Source organism: Elgaria multicarinata, chromosome 22, assembly GCF_023053635.1.
Source record: "Elgaria multicarinata webbii isolate HBS135686 ecotype San Diego chromosome 22, rElgMul1.1.pri, whole genome shotgun sequence".
NCBI lineage: Eukaryota > Metazoa > Chordata > Lepidosauria > Squamata > Anguidae > Elgaria > Elgaria multicarinata.
In genome coordinates, this window is record NC_086192.1 from 10,539,615 (window position 1) to 10,559,836 (window position 20,222).

General features: G+C 44.5%; 1 protein-coding gene across 1 annotated transcript in view; it reads right to left on the reverse strand.

Moving 5' to 3' along the window:
* Positions 1-5,180: 5,180 nt before the first annotated feature.
* The window catches only part of GDPD1 (glycerophosphodiester phosphodiesterase domain containing 1), a 28,726-nt gene continuing 13,684 nt past the window's right edge, over positions 5,181-20,222 (reverse strand). Inside the window, exons 4-10 of the mRNA XM_063146374.1 lie at positions 19,679-19,724; positions 16,802-16,920; positions 14,632-14,721; positions 12,648-12,781; positions 11,621-11,680; positions 9,130-9,181; positions 5,181-7,225 (exon numbers count right to left, since the gene is read on the reverse strand). Coding sequence (XP_063002444.1) covers positions 7,103-7,225; positions 9,130-9,181; positions 11,621-11,680; positions 12,648-12,781; positions 14,632-14,721; positions 16,802-16,920; positions 19,679-19,724 — 624 coding nt within the window. The 3' untranslated portion in view covers positions 5,181-7,102. The remainder of the gene's footprint in view (positions 7,226-9,129; positions 9,182-11,620; positions 11,681-12,647; positions 12,782-14,631; positions 14,722-16,801; positions 16,921-19,678; positions 19,725-20,222) is intronic.

Consider the following 20,222-nt stretch of genomic DNA (forward strand, 5'->3'; position numbering starts at 1 on the left):
TTCTTCATACAGCACATAGTTAAGTTATGGAACTCACTGCCACAGGATGTGGTGATGGCCACCAATGTGGATGGCTTTAAAAGGGGGTTGGATAAGTTTCTGGAGGCAAAGGCTCTCAATGGCTACTAGCCCTGATGGTTGTGTGCTATCTCCAGTATTCGAGGCGGTGAGCCTGTGTGCACCAGTTGCTGGGGAACATGGGTGGGAGGGTGCTGTTGCACCATGTCCTGCTTGTTCATCCCTGACCGATGGCTGGTGGGCCACTGTGTGAACAGAGTGCTGGACTAGATGGACCCTTGGTCTGATCCAGCATCAGGGCTCTTCTTACGTTCTTATGGTGCACATCATCCAAGGAGGTTGGACCACCCTGCTCCCTTGCAATGTGTTTTGGGTTCCCGTCAGCTCAGGAGCGTCAGCAACTGACACCATCAACACACTGAACAATTGGGGATTAAAGCAACACTATTGAGGATGCCGCACAGGAAGTGGTAAGAAATTATTTGCCTTCCTGAATTTGTCATCGCTGCTCAGTTTGCAAACAAACCCTTTGAAAAAAAAAGTGTCAAAGATGTGAAAAAAAAGAGTTCATGTGCGTATCAACATGTCAACTGGCCAGAGAAGAAATTCCCAGGAGAAAAACGCATACGCGCGACATCCCATAAAGCTTGGAAAGGAGTGTTTTGTTTTAGTAACACGCAATTTAGATTTACAATTTAACGATCAGACAATCTGTCAATGGTTTTTCGAAGCGCATGTCTCACAATCGTTGGTCTCCTATTTATTAGCATTCTAGCTATGTTGAATCTCTGCCAACATCCTTTTTAGAATTGCAGGGGTGAGGAGGAAACTGAGCAAAAATTGGGAAACCGGTCATGGGAAAGCAACCTGACCATCTAGGGGAACCTGGAAGCCAGGTTTGGCCCCTGGGCTGAAGTCTGCACCCCCCTGGTCTAGGTTGTTAGTCTTCTGGTTTGAGCTGCCTGCAATTCCATCTCTGATCAGCAGCTATGGCGGTGCTGTAGTTCAGGCTCCTGGTTTGAGCTCAGCAGCGACATCTCCCTGCGTTTAAACACTCTGTTTACGTCTTTTACTTAATACCTGGGTGGAAGGTATGTATATGCATTATGTGGGAGGGAGGGAGAGCAAGTGAACAAAACAATCGCTAAAGCACTACGTAAATTAAATGCTACATAAATTATAGAAAGCCATTAGGAACATAGGAAGCTGCATTAAGTGGAGTGGGACTGTTGGTGCAGCTAGCTTACTGTTGTTTATGCCGGTCTTCTCCAAGCTGGCGCCCTACAGATGTGTTGGAACTACAGCAAGCATGTCCAATGGTTAGAGACTCTGGGAGTGGCCGTCCCAAATATCTGGCAGGCACCATATTCTCATAGGGGGCAGGGGAGAACAGGTGGAATTGGACTGAACATCCCAAAATGAGGGTGGGAAGTTCTCATGATGCACCAAGGTGGGGCCTGCCTGTGACCTAGAATGTGCACGCATTGATTGAGGTGGAGAAACTATTCAGGGGGAAACGTCGCATCCCATCCCTGATATTTAAGAACATAAGAAGAGCCTTGCTGGATCAGAACAAGGCTCCATCTAGTCCAGCACTCTGTTCACACAGGGGCCAACCAGCTGTTGACCAGGGAATCACCAGCAGGCACCCTCCTGCCCATGTTCCCCAACAACTGATGTATATAGGTTTACTGCCTCTGATCATAAGAACATCAGAAGTGCCATGCTGCCGACGGCCTCCTAGCAGACTCAGGCTCCCAGCACAGAACCATCTCACCCCCAGCTGCAACATCTTTTTGGGACTGGGAGCTTAAGAGGTCGCCGCTGAAGGGGGTGACACCAAGGCGAGGGCCTGTCCCCTTGTTTGTTTTGTTTTCTCTCCCTACTGACTTATAATTTTGTTGTGTATTTAAATATATATATATATTTACATTTCTTTTCCTATTTTTTAAAAATGTATGTTTTAAACTTCGTAATACCACCTTGAGGCCCAGTATTTGGCAAAAGTTGGGATACTAATGATGATGATGCTGGATCAGACCAAGGGTCCATCTAGTCCAGCACTCTGTTCATACAGTGGCCAACCAGCCATCAGCCAGGGATGAATAAGCAGGACATGGTGCAACAGTACCCTCCCACCCATGTTCCCCAGCAACTGGTGCACACAGGCTCACTGACTCGAACACTGGAGATAGCACACAACCAGCAGGGCTAGTAGCCTTCCTCCCTAGACACAGGTTTCTGTGCCTACGGCTGAGGTCATGGATGTACAATCCAATCCATCTCCACAGGTGAGGAATGACTCCAGTAATCTCTCTTGAAGCTGATGGGTTGCTCTCTTCAGACGTTTTGGCGCACCATGCTGGTCAGCGGCAAATGATCTTTAAAAGCGATACTTAAGAAGGAGGATGCCACCTGAAGGAAAGTCCTGGTTCTTGGCATTACCTGCCTGTAAAATGAGTTCCTGGGGTTAGTAACGAGCATTGAAGATTTGGGGGCTCATTACTGTCTCCTTGAATCACGTTCTATTTCTTGGAACTGCAGCTGAATCAAAGCAATCTTTTTTTTCGGAAACAATGTGTTTTCACACGGGTACCCGCATTGTCATAAGAACATAAGACGTGCCATGCTGGATCAGACCAAGGGTCCACCTAGTCCAGCACTCTGTTCACACAGTGGTCGGCCAGGGACCAACAAAGCGCCCAGAGAGCTTCGGCTATTGGGCGGTATAAATATGTAATAAATAAATAATAAATAAATAATAATAATAAATAAAGCAGGCCATGGTGCAACAGTACCCTCCCGCCCATGTTCCCCAGCAACTGGTGCACACAGGCTTACTGCCTCACCTCAATAAAATAAAGTATAAAGTGACTTCCTGGCCTCAGGCTTACAAACTAAAAATCAGGGCACGAAAGGAAGAAGGGAGGAGGAAGTCAAACACTCGGGCGCCCGTTCTTAAAGTTAGAATTGCAACAGCCACATGGTATGAAAATAGTTTCTGTAACCCGATGGAATGATTATTGGTGGATGACAGATGAGGGCGAAGATGAGCCAAATATACCTCAGCAAGCCCAAAGCATCTCTAAAGTTCCCAACCCAAGCAAGAAGTTTATAGCCTTTGGGTTAATGCCAAGATTTAGGTAGTGGTGGTTTTTTTAAAAAAAATCCAGCTGTGCCATTCTTTTACTTTGGCATCTTGCAATTCACCATTTCTCAGAACCGTTAGAGGAGGGAGGGGGGGAATTGCAAACACAATACGTGTGTTCCACACTTTTCAGAATTTCAGCAGAGAGCTGCAGGATTTCTCCATGGCCCGGATAGCATCTTCCGTTCCAAACACCACTGAGCCGCTGCATTGCGGTCCCATCACAGACAGCCTAGAGAGACAACTCCTCTCTGCTGAATGAATTCTAATGCACGGGGCTAGAGACCGACAAGGGGAGGAATAAATTGGGTTACTCTGTCCTCTGGTGGGAAAGAAAACTATTGCAGTCTAACAAAAATCCTCGGTGATGTTTTAACTGGGCCTGCAAGGGGGAACCCGGCTATTATGAGACACAGCGCTGTTGTTAGTGTCACACTGATGTTTCGCGCATCTATGCAGCATCAAACCACACGAGCCCTCCGTCTAAACTGCATCAGTGTTGCAGCCTTGTTTTACATACCTGTTTGCCACGCTTACGCTTTGGACTGGAATGCTCATCAGATCCATTTAATGTTATCATGAGTTACATGTATATAAATACGCATGGTTTGGGTAGGGTGGGTTGGATCAGAAACAGTGAGGTCAGAGAGAAAGGTAACGATTATTTTTCTCAAAATACTAGAACCCAATGGGGTCATCCCATGAAGCTGATTGGTGGGAGATCCAGGACAAATAAGAGGAAGGACTTCTTCACACAGCGCAGTTAAATTATAGAACTCACTACCACGAGATGTTGGCCACCAATTTAGATGGCTTTTGAAGGGGGTGGGATACTTCAAATACTTAAAAGGTTGTCACACAGAGGAGGACCAGGATCTCTTCTCGATCCTCCCAGAGTGCAGGACACGGAATAACGGGCTCAAGTGACAGGAAGCCAGATTCCGGCTGGACATCAGGAAAAACTTACTGTTAGAGCAGTACGACAATGGAACCAGTTACCTAGGGAGGTGGTGGGTTCTCCCTCCCTAGAGGCCTTGAAGAGGCAGCAGGACAGCCACCTGTAAGGGATGCTTTAAGGTGGATTCCTGCATTGAGCAGGGGGTTGGACTCGATGGCCTTATAGGTCCCTTCCAACTCTGTTCTATGAAACCTATATGTGTAGAAAGCCAAAATTTCAGGAATAGCTACATTTGGGAGGATTTGTAACTGGACTACAAATCTTCCCCCCAAATGCTTAATACTGGCTTATGCTTTGCTTTGTTCCGTCCATGTGAGCTGAAGACTGGTTCTTTTTACTCAAATTGAACCAGGAGCAGAGATTGCCATTTTACCTTCACCTGAACTGAAATTGGATTCACGGGGAACATGTTTCAGCTAGAAGAGGAAACAAGTCAATACAGAACCGTGTGTGTGTGTGTGGTAGTGTGTCTACTAAAAGTAGAATGCCAAATTGACCCGGCCCAAGCTTCCTGTGAAATAGTCACTTCTTAAATCCATGCCGCTGGTTAGCATTCCATAATCATACTTTCAAGATCCCCCTAACATAGGGAGTTGGGTCCCACTTACTAAATACAGAACATGGAAGCCTCTTGACAAATGGGGCTTTTTTTTTGAGGATTGTTTGATGTGACACTCTAGTATTACAACCCAGACGTGACAGAGCACCAGAGGAGCAAGCTGCATTGATTTGTACAATGAGAAAGCAAAAGAGACAGAGGGAGACAGAAGAGTCAAAGTAAAATCAAGATTAAATCAAGAATGCCTGTGAATAAAATCTGTGTTCATGGTGAGCCTACAAAGGTAAGAATCAAGACTCTATCACACAGCTAGAATAGCTTAAATAAACATTTGAAAAGGTGCTGGCAGCTTTGAAGTGGAATTAGAGCTTTTAAAAGCCCACCTCAGGCAGCTCCAACAGCTGAGAGGAGGCAGAGTGTTCTTTGATTTGGGAGAAGCAAGTTCATTTTGACGAAGGAAATTGTGTGTCAGAGATACTCTTAAAGAGGCGTTTTTGTTTTTTTAATTCTCTGACCCAGAGACTGCTACATTACCTCACAGTACAGTGTAAGCTAAACTTAGAGGAGATACTACATAGCATACTTCGGTATGTACATTCTACAGTTTCTAAAGGAGACTTTTGTCCAGTTTTAAGTCTTTTTAAAGTCACATTTGTATCAAGTCTCTCCAAGGAGTTCAGGATGGTGTAGCCAGGTGTTTCGTTTTTTAATGCCCTGTGTTAGCCTCACAACAGCCCTGTGAGGTAGGCTAGACTGGGGGACTGACTGCCCTAAGCTTTCCCAGTAAGTTTTAAAAATGCAAAATCAAGCAGGAATTTGAACTCGGGTCCAAATGCCACACGCTGTTCCCTACACCACACTGGCTCTCTTCGTACCTTCCTTGCCCCGTCATTTTAAAAGGCTTTAATTAAACCGGATGCCTTTTTTTTTTTCTCTCCAGCTGACTGCAAGTCAGAAAACATCCTCATGGAAGGGAGGGAGACCCAGAAGAATGCCTGCACATGCAGGGTAGGCGTTTTCATCTTGATTCAACACTTGCTCCAGAAATTCTTTCTTGAGCTCTCCTACCGAAGTGGCAGTATTCCATCAGCAGCAGAAATGCACAGAGGTATTTCTAGATACACCAATGATTATTTTTTTTAAAAAATTAGTACTGACAATCTTGTTAAGAATCGTTAGGTTTAAGAGGCATGCAGGTCTGGAATCTGAGACCTAGAAGTCCTTCTACGTTCTGAATTGTGCAAAATAAAAGGTTGCAAGCCCTTAAGCTCTTCTGCTCCGGAATTACCACCAATTTTCCGTTCACAGCTCATGGCTGAGGACCCTCCTTGAAAACCCTTCCAACTGAAGACGTCAGTAGGTCACAGCTGTAGCAGCCTTGTGCAGCGAACTGTCCTGAAGATCCCGACATCGATACAACGAACAGCAGCACTACGCGTTAAGTTTTACGGTCCACTTTTGGTCAAAAACACATACACAGAGCCACACAAAACGGCTACCTCCATGAGCTGCAACTAGGGACCGGCCATCGGAGCTCACTGGCTTAAAATCTGCCACACCCAGTGATGGCCACAGCGGCAAGGAAGGGACGCAGAGGGGCCGCGGACTGTGTTTAAATGGAGCTTGCTGCCTGCTGCGATGGGGGGCAGAGGAGGGAGTAGCAGTGGGGTTTCAACCTATCGCTCCCTTCTCAATGGGTCTGGCAGTGAGGAGTCCTTATTGAGCGGAGACTGTACACTTCACAGGGAGGGTGCTCCAGCTCTTTGCCAATTGCCTGTCTACCTTTCCTGCTCCTGTTCTTTCCCCTTCGTGTCTTGTTAAGCTACCTGAAATGACCAGGTAATTTTCAGTCCCATTAGCCAGTCTACCAGGAATATTTACATGTTCGATGCATTTTGGAGGGGGGGGGGAATGTTTTCCATGTGCAAACTTGGTGAAATCTGAGCTACAAGATCTAGCGACAGATAACAGTAAACGAGCCTTCCCTAACCCTCCAGATGGGCAGGACCACACCGCCTGGCCATGATGGGAGTTGTAGTCCAACATATCTGCAGGGCACCACGATGGGGAAAGCCGCGGTGAATTACGTCTATTGCTTCTACAAGCTACCCTGTCAGCCGGCCTTTTCCTAGACACGTCTATTAGATTAGTGTACGGCCACTAACCAAGCTATTTACAAACAAAGAAATAAAAAATAAAATGTAAACTATGCCGTTTAAAATTGTAAATAAATATAGCTGTATACAATCTCTAGAGGTGTAATGACTTAAGAATGAGGTAATAAAACCCAGCTGTTTTACGTCCGGTGGCCATTATTGAGTGAATGCGTCGCTGAAAGGTTCAGGTAGAACGGAGGGGTCTCCTTGGCTTGTTTTCGTCCATTTCGCCCCCTCTTTGTCAGAACTATCCTTGTTTCGTTTTACGCGGCGTAAGCGTGTAAAAAGTTCTTCAGCTTTGTGGGGTAGTCTGTCATCACACCTGTTGCTCCCAAATCAAACGCTCGCTTGTATTCTTGTTCTTCATTGAGTACCCAGATGTAGACCTGCAGAGAAGAACAGGGAATGATCCGTTCGGAAGCGTAACCGGCACCCGCCTTTCGCATCCTGCTTTTGGCTTTATGCTTTACTCCTCAGATGCTTACATTCCACCCTTTATTACCCTTCTCCCCACCTTTGTGGTCTCAATGTGTTGAAATACAGATTGTAAGCTCTTTGGGGCAGGAACTTCTTCTTTTGCTTGTATTATTCTCAACTGCCATGTACATCAATGGATGGAGATTTAATGTTTACTCTGTCATTCGACTTTAAAACGCTCTCAAGGAGACTTATGAAAAAAATGTATCGCACAACTCTGGCATCTGGGCTGTCTTCTTCAGCTAACAAGGGACAGGAAGAACCAAATGGCAGCTGGTCCCAGCCAGGTCAACAGAGGGGACCCCAAACTGTACCACTTCCCCTCCAGTACGGCCAGGTGGAATGGCTGCACACATACACACAGCTAAGCTTCACAGCCTGCTATGGTTTGTCATTGCCAGCTGCCCTGCTGTTTACCCAAGTCTTCTGGAAAATGCAGAGAACTCGCGGGAAGGGGAGGATCTATTCTTGTAAAGACCTGCTCACTCTCTGAATTTGTGGAAAACTTGTAGCAGAAGGAATTTTTCTTCCCAGGTCAGGGGCAGTCATACAAAGTGGAGGGATGCTGACCTCCAAAAACTAGATTTGCGGACTTCTATATGCCAGCCGTTGCATTGGCATTTTTAATCCAACTAAACTGGAAATGCTGGGGGGGGGGGGAGATGGTTCCAAAATGGCGCTCCCTCCTCTCCTCGCCCTTAGTTTTTTTCATGCGAAATGGTTTCAAATCAGGAGGGCCCTCTGCTAATGACAGTCCGATTCTCGTCTTGTCCTGTAGTTAGGCAACAGCTAACAACAGCTCTCATGAATTCGTTAGGCTATCTGTGTGTTATTTCTCGTATCCAGGGCTTCCAGGCTATAGTAGGACTCTTACTAATTGGGGTTAACGGGTTCAGTTGAGTGTTTGTGAGAACTTTCTCCCCACAAAAGCCTGAGAAGCTAGCTTGTGATTAGCTAAGAATGATCGGTCAAAGGTTTTGGGGGTATAAAACCAGGGGGACTGTAGCTGCCCATCATCTCTGTCTAGTTCTAGATGACCCCTTTCCTTGTCTGCTGGTTTCTGAGATTCTCTTGTATTGAAGATTTGTGCCGTGGTACATATAGACAGGTCTAGCCAGCTTTGGTTTTTTTTTTGCTTTGTAAGTACTGTTTCCAAATGCTGCGGTGCTTGGTGTGTGTATTATCCTTTCCTCCACTCCCTTTCCCTGTTTTGTAAATGAACTTACCAACTTTCATAATTGAACGTCTGCGCTTTATTCCAAGTAAGCCTTGGTACGAAATGCAGAACTTTCGGCTTGGTTATTGCTGCCGTTTTAAGGTTCCAGGTCTAGGACATTGAAATAGAGGGTGCTGGCTTGGGGCCTCATTTCTTAAGCCCCAAGCTTACGGTGTCCCGTAAGGTCTGAGGGTCCCCTGGCTCAAGCTGAGTCGGGTGTAAGGGATGGCAGCAGCCTACCTTGCTGAGATGGTGGGTGAGCCTGAACAATCTTTTGACTCTGCCGGCACTGCTGGGAATCAGGGCAGCCCCCTGCTTTCCCGTTGGCATTAGGCAAGCTATTCTCCTAGCCTAAATGCCACATTTGTAACAGGATGCAAATTGTTGCTTCCCTTACAACAAACTTGTAGGGTGATAGTGGGCAGAATCCGACGCAGTCCTTATGTCAGGTGGAAACTCTTATTTATGGAATGACTATGTTGGGTCCCACATTCAGTGTGTGCCAAAGTCTTTGGTTTATACAGCACCTTTCCAGAGTCAGAGCTGGGAACAGAGGAGAGAAACACAGAACTTTACAAAACCTGCGACACATCATACCTGAATTCCTCGAGCAGTGAGGTGGTCAAATAAAGCTTTCCTCATTAGCAATCTGCAATAATAGGGATAGCAACGTCATGTATACGCCTGCAGACAAACATTAAGTTCTAAATAGACTGTTCACTGCTCCGAAATCTTGGAAGTATCAATCAATAAATAAATAATCAAAGAAGAATGAAAAGTAGGTTTTGATAACCATTACCTCCACTGAAATAGCACTCAAGGTGGCTTACAAAAGTTAATGCACTACAAGTAACTTAGCGACATATAAAACACAGCAGCCTTAAAAGCAGGGGAAATTATAGATAATCATAAAAGTATGGGTAAACTGGAAAGACTTTACTAACTACTAATCTCGTCTGGCAAGCCTACCCAGATGAATTTTAAACCTATGCATTTTTAAGATGTTCTGTTATTTTAATATTGTACCGGCTTTATATGCTCTTTTAATCAGTTTTATTCATTTGATTTGTATTGTATTATTGTATTTAATGTTGTTCCCTGCCTCGATCCAGAGGGAGAGGTGGGTAAGAAATAACTAAATATTATTATTATTGCCCGCGGGCAAATTTTAGCTCAGTTTTGTCTGGCAGTGGCCCTCCGGGGTCTCCAGCAGAGAAAAGGGCCTTTTTCATCACTGGGCTACTTGGTCCTTTGAACTGGAGATGCTGGGAATTGCACCTGAGACTGCCTACATGACTTCCATCCCAAGCCAGCACTTGGTATGTAGCCAGGAGGAGGAGTTTCTGCACAAGTCACATGTCCAGATGTGCCTTCTGACTGGAAGGCCAGGGCAGGGCAAGGAATCATGGCAACAGGCAACGAACAACTTCATCAGACAGGAGGCATTTCTGCAGCATCTCTGCATCAGCAGCAACTGAATGATTCAATTGCATCTGATGCCAAAGAGCAAATTAATTAGCCACCAGCTAGTAAAAGTTGCATTTGTGATTTATGTTTATTACTGCATTTATATCCCAGCCCTTTTCCTCATGCAAGAAACCCAAAGCAGTTTACACTGTCCTTCAGCTCACCATTTTTAACCTTGTGAGGCAAACTGAGAGTCACGGACTGGCCCAAAGTCACCCAGTGAGCTTCATGGCCAAGTGGGACTACAAACCCATTTAATGGCATACGATGGGGCATTTATGCCAGTCATCGAAACAGGCGTAGTATTTCATTGACGCTGCTTTTAGCTGTCTAAATTGTTTTAAATTTTGGAGAATTAAATGTTTATGCTGTACTTTTAATGCTATATTTTACTGTCTTAAGAACTGCTGCAAACCACCCAGACAGCTTTGGCTACTGGGCGGTATAGAAATGAAATAATAATAGAACCCAGATCTCTTGAGTTCCAATCCAACACACTAATCACTACACACCACGCTTGATCTCTCACACTGGTTGTTTGGAAGAAGGCACTGAATCATGCAGAGATGCAGCAGACAACCTCCTCTGCGGATGTGTGTTTTGGAGGGCAGCACTGAGGGTTAGAGGTGGAACACAGAAGCCCAGGTTTAATTTTTGGCATCTCCAGAAAAAAACCAGCCTAAAATGCTGGAGAGCCATTGATGCCAGTCAGCGTCAACAATACTAGGCTAGTTGGATCCATAGTGTGATTCAGCATAACACAGATTCTGATGTTCCTATTGATTCATGGCAGACTTGAATATGGCCCAGTAGAGTTTGGCAATTAGCAGTATTCAATTATGGGCCAGGGAAGCAGTATGGAGCGTGACAGCAGAACGGTGACGTCAGGTGAGGCCTGTTCTAAAAGGAAGCCCTATTGCTTATTTAAGAGAAGGCTGCCCTAAAATGTAATTGGGGCAGGAATTGGCTTTTCGGCACAACCTGTCATGTCTAACCCTACTGACCCTGTTTTGGGAGATGTTTCAGGTAATCAGTCAGAATCAGATTCAAAACTAGAAGACACTCCGCCAGACACCAGCCAGCCTGTACCAGTGGGGGAGGAAGCTCTCAAGGGCAATTCCCCAGCTGGGAGTCAGCCCTCTCCAGAGCTTATCTCCTCAAGGCCTAATCCTCCACACTCAGTGGGAAGTGAGCTTTCTTCCGGAGGTGAGCATCCTGACAAGATAGCTGATGCTAGGGTCCGCCAGAAGCTCAAATGCACGGGGCGGAAGGAAGGCATGAGAAAGTCGGTTAGATTATGCCAGAACCTGCCTCCGCACCAGGCGCTCTGAAGTTACGGGTGTTTGGGAAGTGGCTTCCTATTCTTCTTGAGTGGACAATTATCTTGCTTAGTTTGCATAGTTTTGCCTAAGGGGACGTTTCCAAGGGGTTAGACTCTCTTCAGGTAGAAGAGACGTTTGTTGCTTTATAAAACCTTTGTGGATTACTTAGCAAGCCTCGTCATTTGCCTCCCAATGAAAGCACGAGTTTTCTGAGAAACACGACACAACCACACACACACAAGGTGGTGGCAGGGATAGTATCAAATCATAAAGGGACTCAGGAAACAGGGTAGCCTTACGTGTCGGTAAGCCATATGGTAAACCGCTGGGTCCTTGAGATCTTCTCCGAGTCTTTCAACCTAAGATTAGAAGGAAAACTTGCGTTTACACTCCCATTGAGCTACACACCATTGCCAGCCGGCAACCAGGAGAACAAAAGAGAGGCTCACAATTTGGCTGGGCCGCAATGCCGGCCACAAGAGGGAGCCTTCAAGATGAGCCATGCTGTGTACGGCACAGAATTCAAGTTTTTTTTTTTAAACTGGAAGACGTGCCCAAAGCCTACAAAAGTCCGGGAGCTATATGCCATTTCAAAGCTGTTTTAAAATTAAAATACAGGAATCTGAAGGAAAGCGCCCTTATCGTCAACTGCAAAAACTGGGGTATATTTGGAACACAGAAATTTAAATCTGAAGGCTGGGCGAGCTAGCTCCCCCATGAACAACATTTTCAGGTTTGTCATGGCTTATGCACAAGGCTGTATGGACACAGGGAATCCACGAACGTGCAGGCAAGGAATGAGATGTGGTATTGGCCACAGAATGCAGCTTCCTCGGGATCTTAGCTTTCATCTCAGCCCTCCCTCTGCCCTCCCACCCTCCGCACCCATTTCTAGCCCTTCTCGGAAAAAACTTAGAAGCCAGGAGTTGAAAGATTTCCCCCTCAATTGGCAGATTTTCAGTGCCATGTTTAACAACTTCCCCTTCTGTGGTTAGCAAAAAAGAAATAGCTCAGGCAAAAAAAATTAACAAGGTTATGTAATTACGCAACAGAAAGAAAAATCACTGAACTATGCGAATTGTGAGTAATTGATGTTAAGATCACAGAGTTCAACAGATTAGGTTATCTGCCATAGACCTGCCTGAATAAAAAAACATATGTCTTTGCTGGTGGTGGAAGGACAACCGAGCCCCACTTGGGAGAAAGTTCCAGAGCCCTGGAATGATGACAGCTTTGAGAAACCAGGTTAGCTCATCCCTGCTACATTGCCAGTGTTGTTGCGTCTCTCTCCCTCGTGTTGGAATATCTGCAAACCAAGCTACTTACTTGAGGATGATGGAAGGCATAGGAATCTCCAAGAACTCCTCTAGGATGGGAAAGAATGGCAGGAGACCGGTGTAGAACAGGCCGAGGAGCAGGAGGACACGCCGCAAGCAGAAGAGGATAGGAATGTGGGCATTCTGAATGGAGATAAAGAAAATTATAAACACAGGAAGTTTAAATCACAGCAAAGAGCGGTTACAACTGCAGCTGAGACAAACCCGCCTCTGGAGCTTTTTCACTTTTGTCGTCAAGAACTATCTCTACCTTTCCGTTGAGTTTTTGAATGGCTTTTCCATTCAGAGAGTTCAGAGAGACAAATACAACAAAGGCTGATTTTAAAAAAAAAGCTTTGGAGATCTGCACAGTTCCTGAATTAGATCATAGGATACAAAACCTCAGGAGCAAGGGAGCTATGCACTCCCCAAGGTTGTCTGACCAAGTTCCAACCAGAATGAATAAAAGGAAGAGTCCCATTATATGCCCTGTAAGCCTTTCCACTAGCTCATGCAACAGGTAAGAGCCCTGTCCTAAGTTTGATTATCTACGAAGACTATATACAAAGCAGCCTTCCCCAGTCTGGTACCCCTATAGATGTGCTGGCTTACAACTCCCAGCCAGCCAGGGGTGGACAACACTTGGCATTCCAGATGTTTTGGCCTACAACACCAGTCAACATAGCCAATGGTGAGGAATGATGCGAGTTGTAGGCCAAAACATCTAGAGGGCCACAAGTTGCCCACCCGTGATATAAAGGGACAGTCCAAGCTTTCAATTATTCTGGGCATGTTTAGCCTGGAGAAGAGAAGACTGAGGGGAGACATGACAGCGCTCTTCAAATGTAGCATATGCTTCATTCGAAATCTAGTACTTACTCACTTTTAGCAATTTGCGTAACACTTTGCCTTTGAACAACCCCCCCCCCTTAAATTTACCACAAATTTGGTTCAGCTCAAGAGACAAGAGCTCAGCGGGTTGGATCTCAACTAATGTTCAAATGCCTCTACAGATTAATTTATATTCTTAGGCAGGCAGAAGAAAAAAAATGACATGGGGCCAAAAGGTTTCAGTTGTCCGGGACTGAGGATGCTATATTACTTGGTTTGTAAAGATCTTTTCTACATGATTAATTCACCATACCCTTCGAGGGGGAGAGGGATAACAGTAAGCACTATACAATGCAATCTGTACAGCACCATGTACATTGATGGTGCTATATAAATAAATAAATAAATAAATAATAATAATAATGTGGAATAGAGCAGATATCTGATTAGGAGATCAGTGTCCTGTTCCTCCAAACCTCCTGTCTTCTTGGGAGACAATAAGGAGGCCTGCTAAGTAATCCACAAAGCTTTATTCAAGCAGTAAACATCTCTTCCCACCTGAAGAAAGGAACTTGCCCCTAGGCAAAACTATGCAAACTAAGCAAGACAATAGTCCTTTCAAGAAGAATGGAAAGCCCTTTCCCAAGATGCTTTAACTTCAGAAAGACTAGTTTTGAGGCAGCTTCTGATGGGACTCCAGCCTGGCCGACTTCCTCTTGCCTTCCTTTAGCTCCGGCTAGCCTCTCTGCGCTCTTTCCCTCGGAGGAATGTTGGCTTCCCACTGACTGTATTATTTGCCCTTGATGAGATAAGCTCTGGAGAGGGTTCACTCCCAGCTGGTGAAGAGCCCTTGAGAGCTTCCTCCCCCACAGGTACAGGCTGGCCTGTTTCTGGCGCCAACTCCTCTACTTCAGAGTCTGATTCTGATTGATCACCTGAAACACCTTCTTCCAACCCAGGGGGAGCAGAGCTAGAAAGGACAGGTAGCCAAAGATCTCACTGGGTGACGGTGGGCCAATCACACTCTCTCAGCACAACCTACCTCACAGGGTTGCTTTGAGGACAAAATGCGGGGAGGGGAGGGAGAGGCAAACAGTACCTCTCTAAACTATCTTAAAACATTTAAGATAGAAAACTATCAGGATGAAATCCTGGCCCCTTACCTCTTTGTGACACTTTTCCACAACCTTATGATTGACGCTGCCCCAAACTGTCAAGTTTTGTCGTTTGTAATAGTTCACCAACTCTGAAACCTGGGATCAATAAAAGATGGGAGTTTTGTGTTGTTTTTACAGGCATGGTTTCAGTCGTCCGGGAGTGAGGATGTTATATTACTTGGTTTATAATGATATTTTCTAGATGATTAATTCATCATACCCCTTGAGGGGGAGAGGGAAAACATACAGCAGCAGTTGAAGCAAATAAAGCAATATTTAGCAAAAGACATCACCTCATTCCTTTGAAACAGACTGCATCAAACATATTCATCAACGGCATCACTGAAAAGCAAGACTGCTTTTATTGGTCTCTCCTTAGAGAGACCGGAAAGAATAAAACTGTTGCTGTGGGCAAAACAATAAACATTGACACATTTTATACCAAAATGAGTTAGAGGCAGAAGTTGAAGAGCCCCCGAGTTCAATTTAAAACTCTGTCTCTTGAAACTCTTATTTAAAAGATTTGCCACCTTTTCTTTCTATTACCAAGTCTCTAAGGTGGCTTACAAAAATCATAAATCCCGTACACACACACACACACACACACACAAAATGCTTTACGAAACCATGTAAGTATTTTTAAATCGCTGTTTCAGTTTAGCAACGAATTAGCACTTCAGTATTGCTCTTAGCAATATATTACTTCTAGTTCCAAAAGACATGCTGAAACATTTTACAAGCGAGTCAAAAGGTGAACTCTAAAGGCCTACACTGCAAACAGAAAACTAATGAAAGCTGCCTTGCATTTGGTCAGGATTAACGGTCCATCTAATGCAGTATTATTTTCCTGAATGGAAACGGCTTAGGTGAAAATCTTTCTCATCGCTTGCCAGGTGAGCTTTTTAACCGAAGATGCTGAGGTTTGAACCTGGGATCTTTTATATGAAAAGTATGTCCTTTGTTGTTAAGCGACGACGTCTTTCCCTAAATGTCATATCTACCCCTGCCATCTCCGAATCACATCTAGCCAAGGCTCTCCAGCCATGGACAATATCCATACAGAACTTCATTACAGTTCCTTGGATAAGGTCAAGTACAGAGAAATTGATCTGCATAGGTACAGAAAGGAGAGCCAAATCCACACCCTCTGTGCAACGAGGGGAAGCTGCCATCTTGAAATATAAAATGCCTGGAGCTGCAGGGTGGTCTGGTCAGGCTGCTCGGGTGTCTTTTTATGCTAAAATAGCGAGAGAAACTATTGGGGAGACAGAACTGGAGCTGAAAGGTAAGTCATTTGGGCCAGTTACGGAATCTCTGAAGTTTAGTGGTAGAACAACAGCTTTATATGCAGAAAGACCTGGGTTTGATCCCTGGCAGCACCTCCAGGTAGGGCAAGGAAACAATTCTGCCTGAAACCCTCAAGAGCTGCTGCTGCCAGTCTGTGTCGACAATGCTGGGCTAGATGGACCCACGGTCTGACTCCGTATAAAGCAGTTTTCTATGTTTGGCTCTAACAAGGAAGAGGGCCTTCTCTGTGGTTGTGGAGCTCCTTCCTGAGCGAGGACCGTCTTGAAACGGAGTTGATGGCCTTGTGTAGCTGCTTCCATATAAAGCTGTTTGCTATGTTCCCATTCTCACTGCCCCCTCACTACCCCGCTGCCATCTTTTACACTTCCCTGAGTGCGTAAGGAGCTTAGGTCCCCTCCTCCTCAGTCCTTCACCCCATTTTTAAATCCTCCTTCAATTGGAATGACTGCTAGCGGTGACAATTGGAGGAGGGTTAAAAAATGGGGTGAAGGACTAAGTAGGAGGAAGCTGGACTAAGACAGATGAGAAGCAGAAGCTGAAAGACTGACTTTCTTCCCTCCTCCCTCCACATTCACTTTTTCTTGTGTGTTGTTTCTTCTTAAGACTGTAAGCCTGCAGATCTTTTACTGATTTTATGCCAAGGGGAGGGTTAAATTCTTGAAATGTATAAATAAAATCCAACTCTTCCCAGTAATGACATCCTCGCAACCTTTACCATGCAGATGTGGGAACAGAAGGCTTTTCTTGCCTGTCCACCCATTCAGGAGCCTGGCTGTTACTATTCAAAGCAAGAAAACCCATCTGTGTCCAATGTGGCTGCTATCAGGACACAGAGCAGCTGTATGCAGAATCAAAGAGAGGGACTCACCTTTTTAATCAGCGTGTCATTGTTCACTTTGATGTCGATGTTGATTGGTGTGTGCGGAAAGGCCTCAAACACCTCCTTGAGCAAGGGGATGTGCTTGTCTTCACCCTCACAGTGGCTCTCTGGTGGACACAAGCAGAACTGGGTTGCTGCTGGGACATTTGCACATTACTCTCATTTGCAACTGACAAGTTTTGCAACTGAGTGAAAATATGGAACTGCCTTGTACAAAGCCAAACCATTACGGGTAGATCTCTGGGTGATCTGCTGAAGATTGGCAAGGATTTCTGACTGCCAACTGTTTATCAGCGACAATAGGAAAATGACCTCCTACCATAAAGTGCACTGCTCAAATGAAAGGAGTTTGGGGTAACCAGAAGCGGATGGGTGCATGTGGAAAGACAGGGAATTCCGTTTAGTGCTGGGTGCTCAAAACAACTACCTGGCCTCACAATCCTTGCATTCTAAGTGTATGAAAAACCGTATTCTCCCTTACGAGCCTGCCTGTATTTTGAAATCTTTAGCCCTTCTCTCAGGCCCACTACCATCACAGGAACGCGGGAGAGGGCCTTCTCGTTGGCTGCCCCGGGGGCTCTGGAACTCCCTTCCCAGGGAAGCCAGACTGGCTCTCTCCTTGACGTGTTTTCAGAGGCAGGCGAAAACTTTCTTATTTCGGCAGGCCTTTGTTGAACAATGTGGACCTCCATCTATGTTCTAGACTTTTAAAATTTAGTATGTATTTTAAATGTTGAAATGTTTTAATATTGAAACTTATTTAATTATATTTTAACCTTTGTATATTTTTACTTATAGCTTTTACTGTATATGTTTTAATTTTGTAAAGCCACCTTTTGTAAAGCCGGCATTGGGCAAAAGGCGGGATTCTAGCCAAAATCAAATGAAGGCTGCCTCAAATTTGCCCCCGCCTGGTTTACACTGAAAGGCATCTCCAAATACGCAGGCAGGTGCCTTTTCCAGCCTGCAAAACACATGCTCAACCACTGAGTTACAGCCCCTTTATGTCCCAGCTCCCTGACAAATGTAACTGAATAATACGCATTTTCAAGAAATGCGTATTACACTTTACTGTTTTGTTTTTAAAGATAGTGGCCCCTTTACACAACCTCTGGACTCTTCAGCATAATGTTTCTTTCAGTACCACTCTGATCCTAAACATATTTACTCAGAAGTAAATCCTACTAATTCCGATAGACCTGGCTTCTAAGAACTTTGAGCTAGACCAATATTATTCCCATGTTAAAAGCAGAGGGCTGAAGCAGAGACGCGGCACCTGGTGCAAGTCACCAAGTCCAGACAGGATATGAACGTACAGTTTGACCAACCCCGTATTGTAAATCAATCTATTCATTGACCTAGTGGCATTCCACCCCTCCCTTAAGTCCACATGCTAGAGATCTTGCATCGATACACATGTCCTTTGGAACATGTAACTGATTCTGCCACACTTGTCAACTGCTTTCAGCAATTTTCAAATGCTAGAGTCAAGAAATTGGGGGAATGGATGCCTGGGTGTTATACATCCAAGAAGGAGGAACTGAAAGAGCAACACCAGCGAAAAATAAAATAGATTCAACAATAATCAAAAGACAAGCATCCAGTTGGGACTATCAGACGGAGGTACTTCTACAAGCTCTGCTGAGAAACCAACTCCACCAAGTTCTCCCCTTCTCTCTCTCTTTCTCTCTCAACTATTTTCATTCCAAGTGGTTATTAAAAGTTTGTAGGTTTAAGAAGCGGGGTCCGAGTTTGCTTTCCCCACTGGCCCTTCTTTGCTCCTTATCTTTTTCCTTCCGCTTTTTGTTTTTTAGACTTTGAGCTTGCAGGCAAGGACTGTCTGGTTAGTTATGGATCTTATCTAAGATGCTCTGGGGACATTTTTTGGGTTGAAGAGCAGGATAAGAAAACGCTGCAAATAGCAAAGTAACATCTAGGCATGCAACTGTAACCTCTCCCACAGAGATTAAAAACAAACAAACCTAAACAGCCCCAGGACACAAGCTCTCCTGAACTCTTTGGAGAAAGGGTGGGGATACACATGGGACAAGTCCAATTTTGAGTAAGATTAACCACATTCAACAGAACTATATTTATTAAATTTATAGACCGCCCCATAGCCGAAGCTCTCTGAGCGGTTTACAAAAGTTAAAAACAGTGAACATTAAAAAGTATACAAAATTTTAAATCATAAAAAATATAAAAACAACAGTATAAAACAGCAGTATCCATTTAAATGACGACAGTTCTGGGGTCCATTAAAAACAAACAAACTCAGCGTATGTTGTGAAATGCTGTGAAATGCCTGGGAGAAGGGGAAAGTCCTGACCTGGCGTCGAAAAGGTAACAATGTTGGCACCAGGCGAGCCTCGTCGGGGAGATAATTCCATAATTGGGGGGCCACCACTGAAAAGGCCCTCTCCCTTGTTGCCATCCTCCGAGCTTCCCTCGGAGTAGGCACTCTGAGGACGTTAGAGGTTGAGTGCAGTGTGCAGGTAGTTTCATAACGTAACACTTCTATGATTTGGGTTGCAAGCTAACACAGCATGTTCTCTTACCTTTCTGTTAACAAGGAAACTTTTCCCAATACTTATTTTAGAAGATATCTTATGACCAAGTTAACTTTTTGTATTGATTTTGCCATTTTTAACGCTGCTGCCTGCTTTTAATTTGTACATGATTTTTATATTGCAATACTGCTATATTTTGTTTTAAATGTAAGTGGCCATCTGAAAAGCAGGGTAGAAATAATGCACAATGCAGGCAGGATTAACACGGTGACTTTCAGTTAAGAAAATCTGTACACAGCAACAAATTAATTCTGGAAACAAAAACTTTTTGAAAATAGGCTCTTCTAAAGATTACCTTTTTGAAAAGTTACATCCAATCTGCAAAGGTATGGTGGCAGTTCCTTTAAAAAAAAAGAAAAAGCAACAACACGTTAACTCAAATACAAACACGTGCAGAGTTTCAAAATTTGAACGGAGGCAGACTTGTTTCAACCAACCAGCTCCCATTACCCAAAGCAAGGGCTTTTGGTAAGGCATATTTAATATTTAAATTTAAAGTCACAAGAACAAGAGTTATCTTGGCAGAGAAAGGAACACTGGGCTTCACTGTGAAGGAAATAAATGAGGAAATGATAACTGAATATACAGAATTGATTTGTTGAGGAAGGTTAGGATAAAAGTAGACTTTTAAATACATATTTAAATAGAGGAACTGATCAATTAAATGTATCAAGATCACTTGTAAGAAATTTAGCAAGGGATTAATAAGAGCAGAACTAAGACAACTTTTGAGCTCCTCTTCCCTGCGTAACTTATTAAAAAACGTCAGAAAGGTCTTTTAAGGAGGGGAAAAAAGGATCGGGGCTCAGGAAAACCCTGCAGCTGTAAGGAGAGAGGGT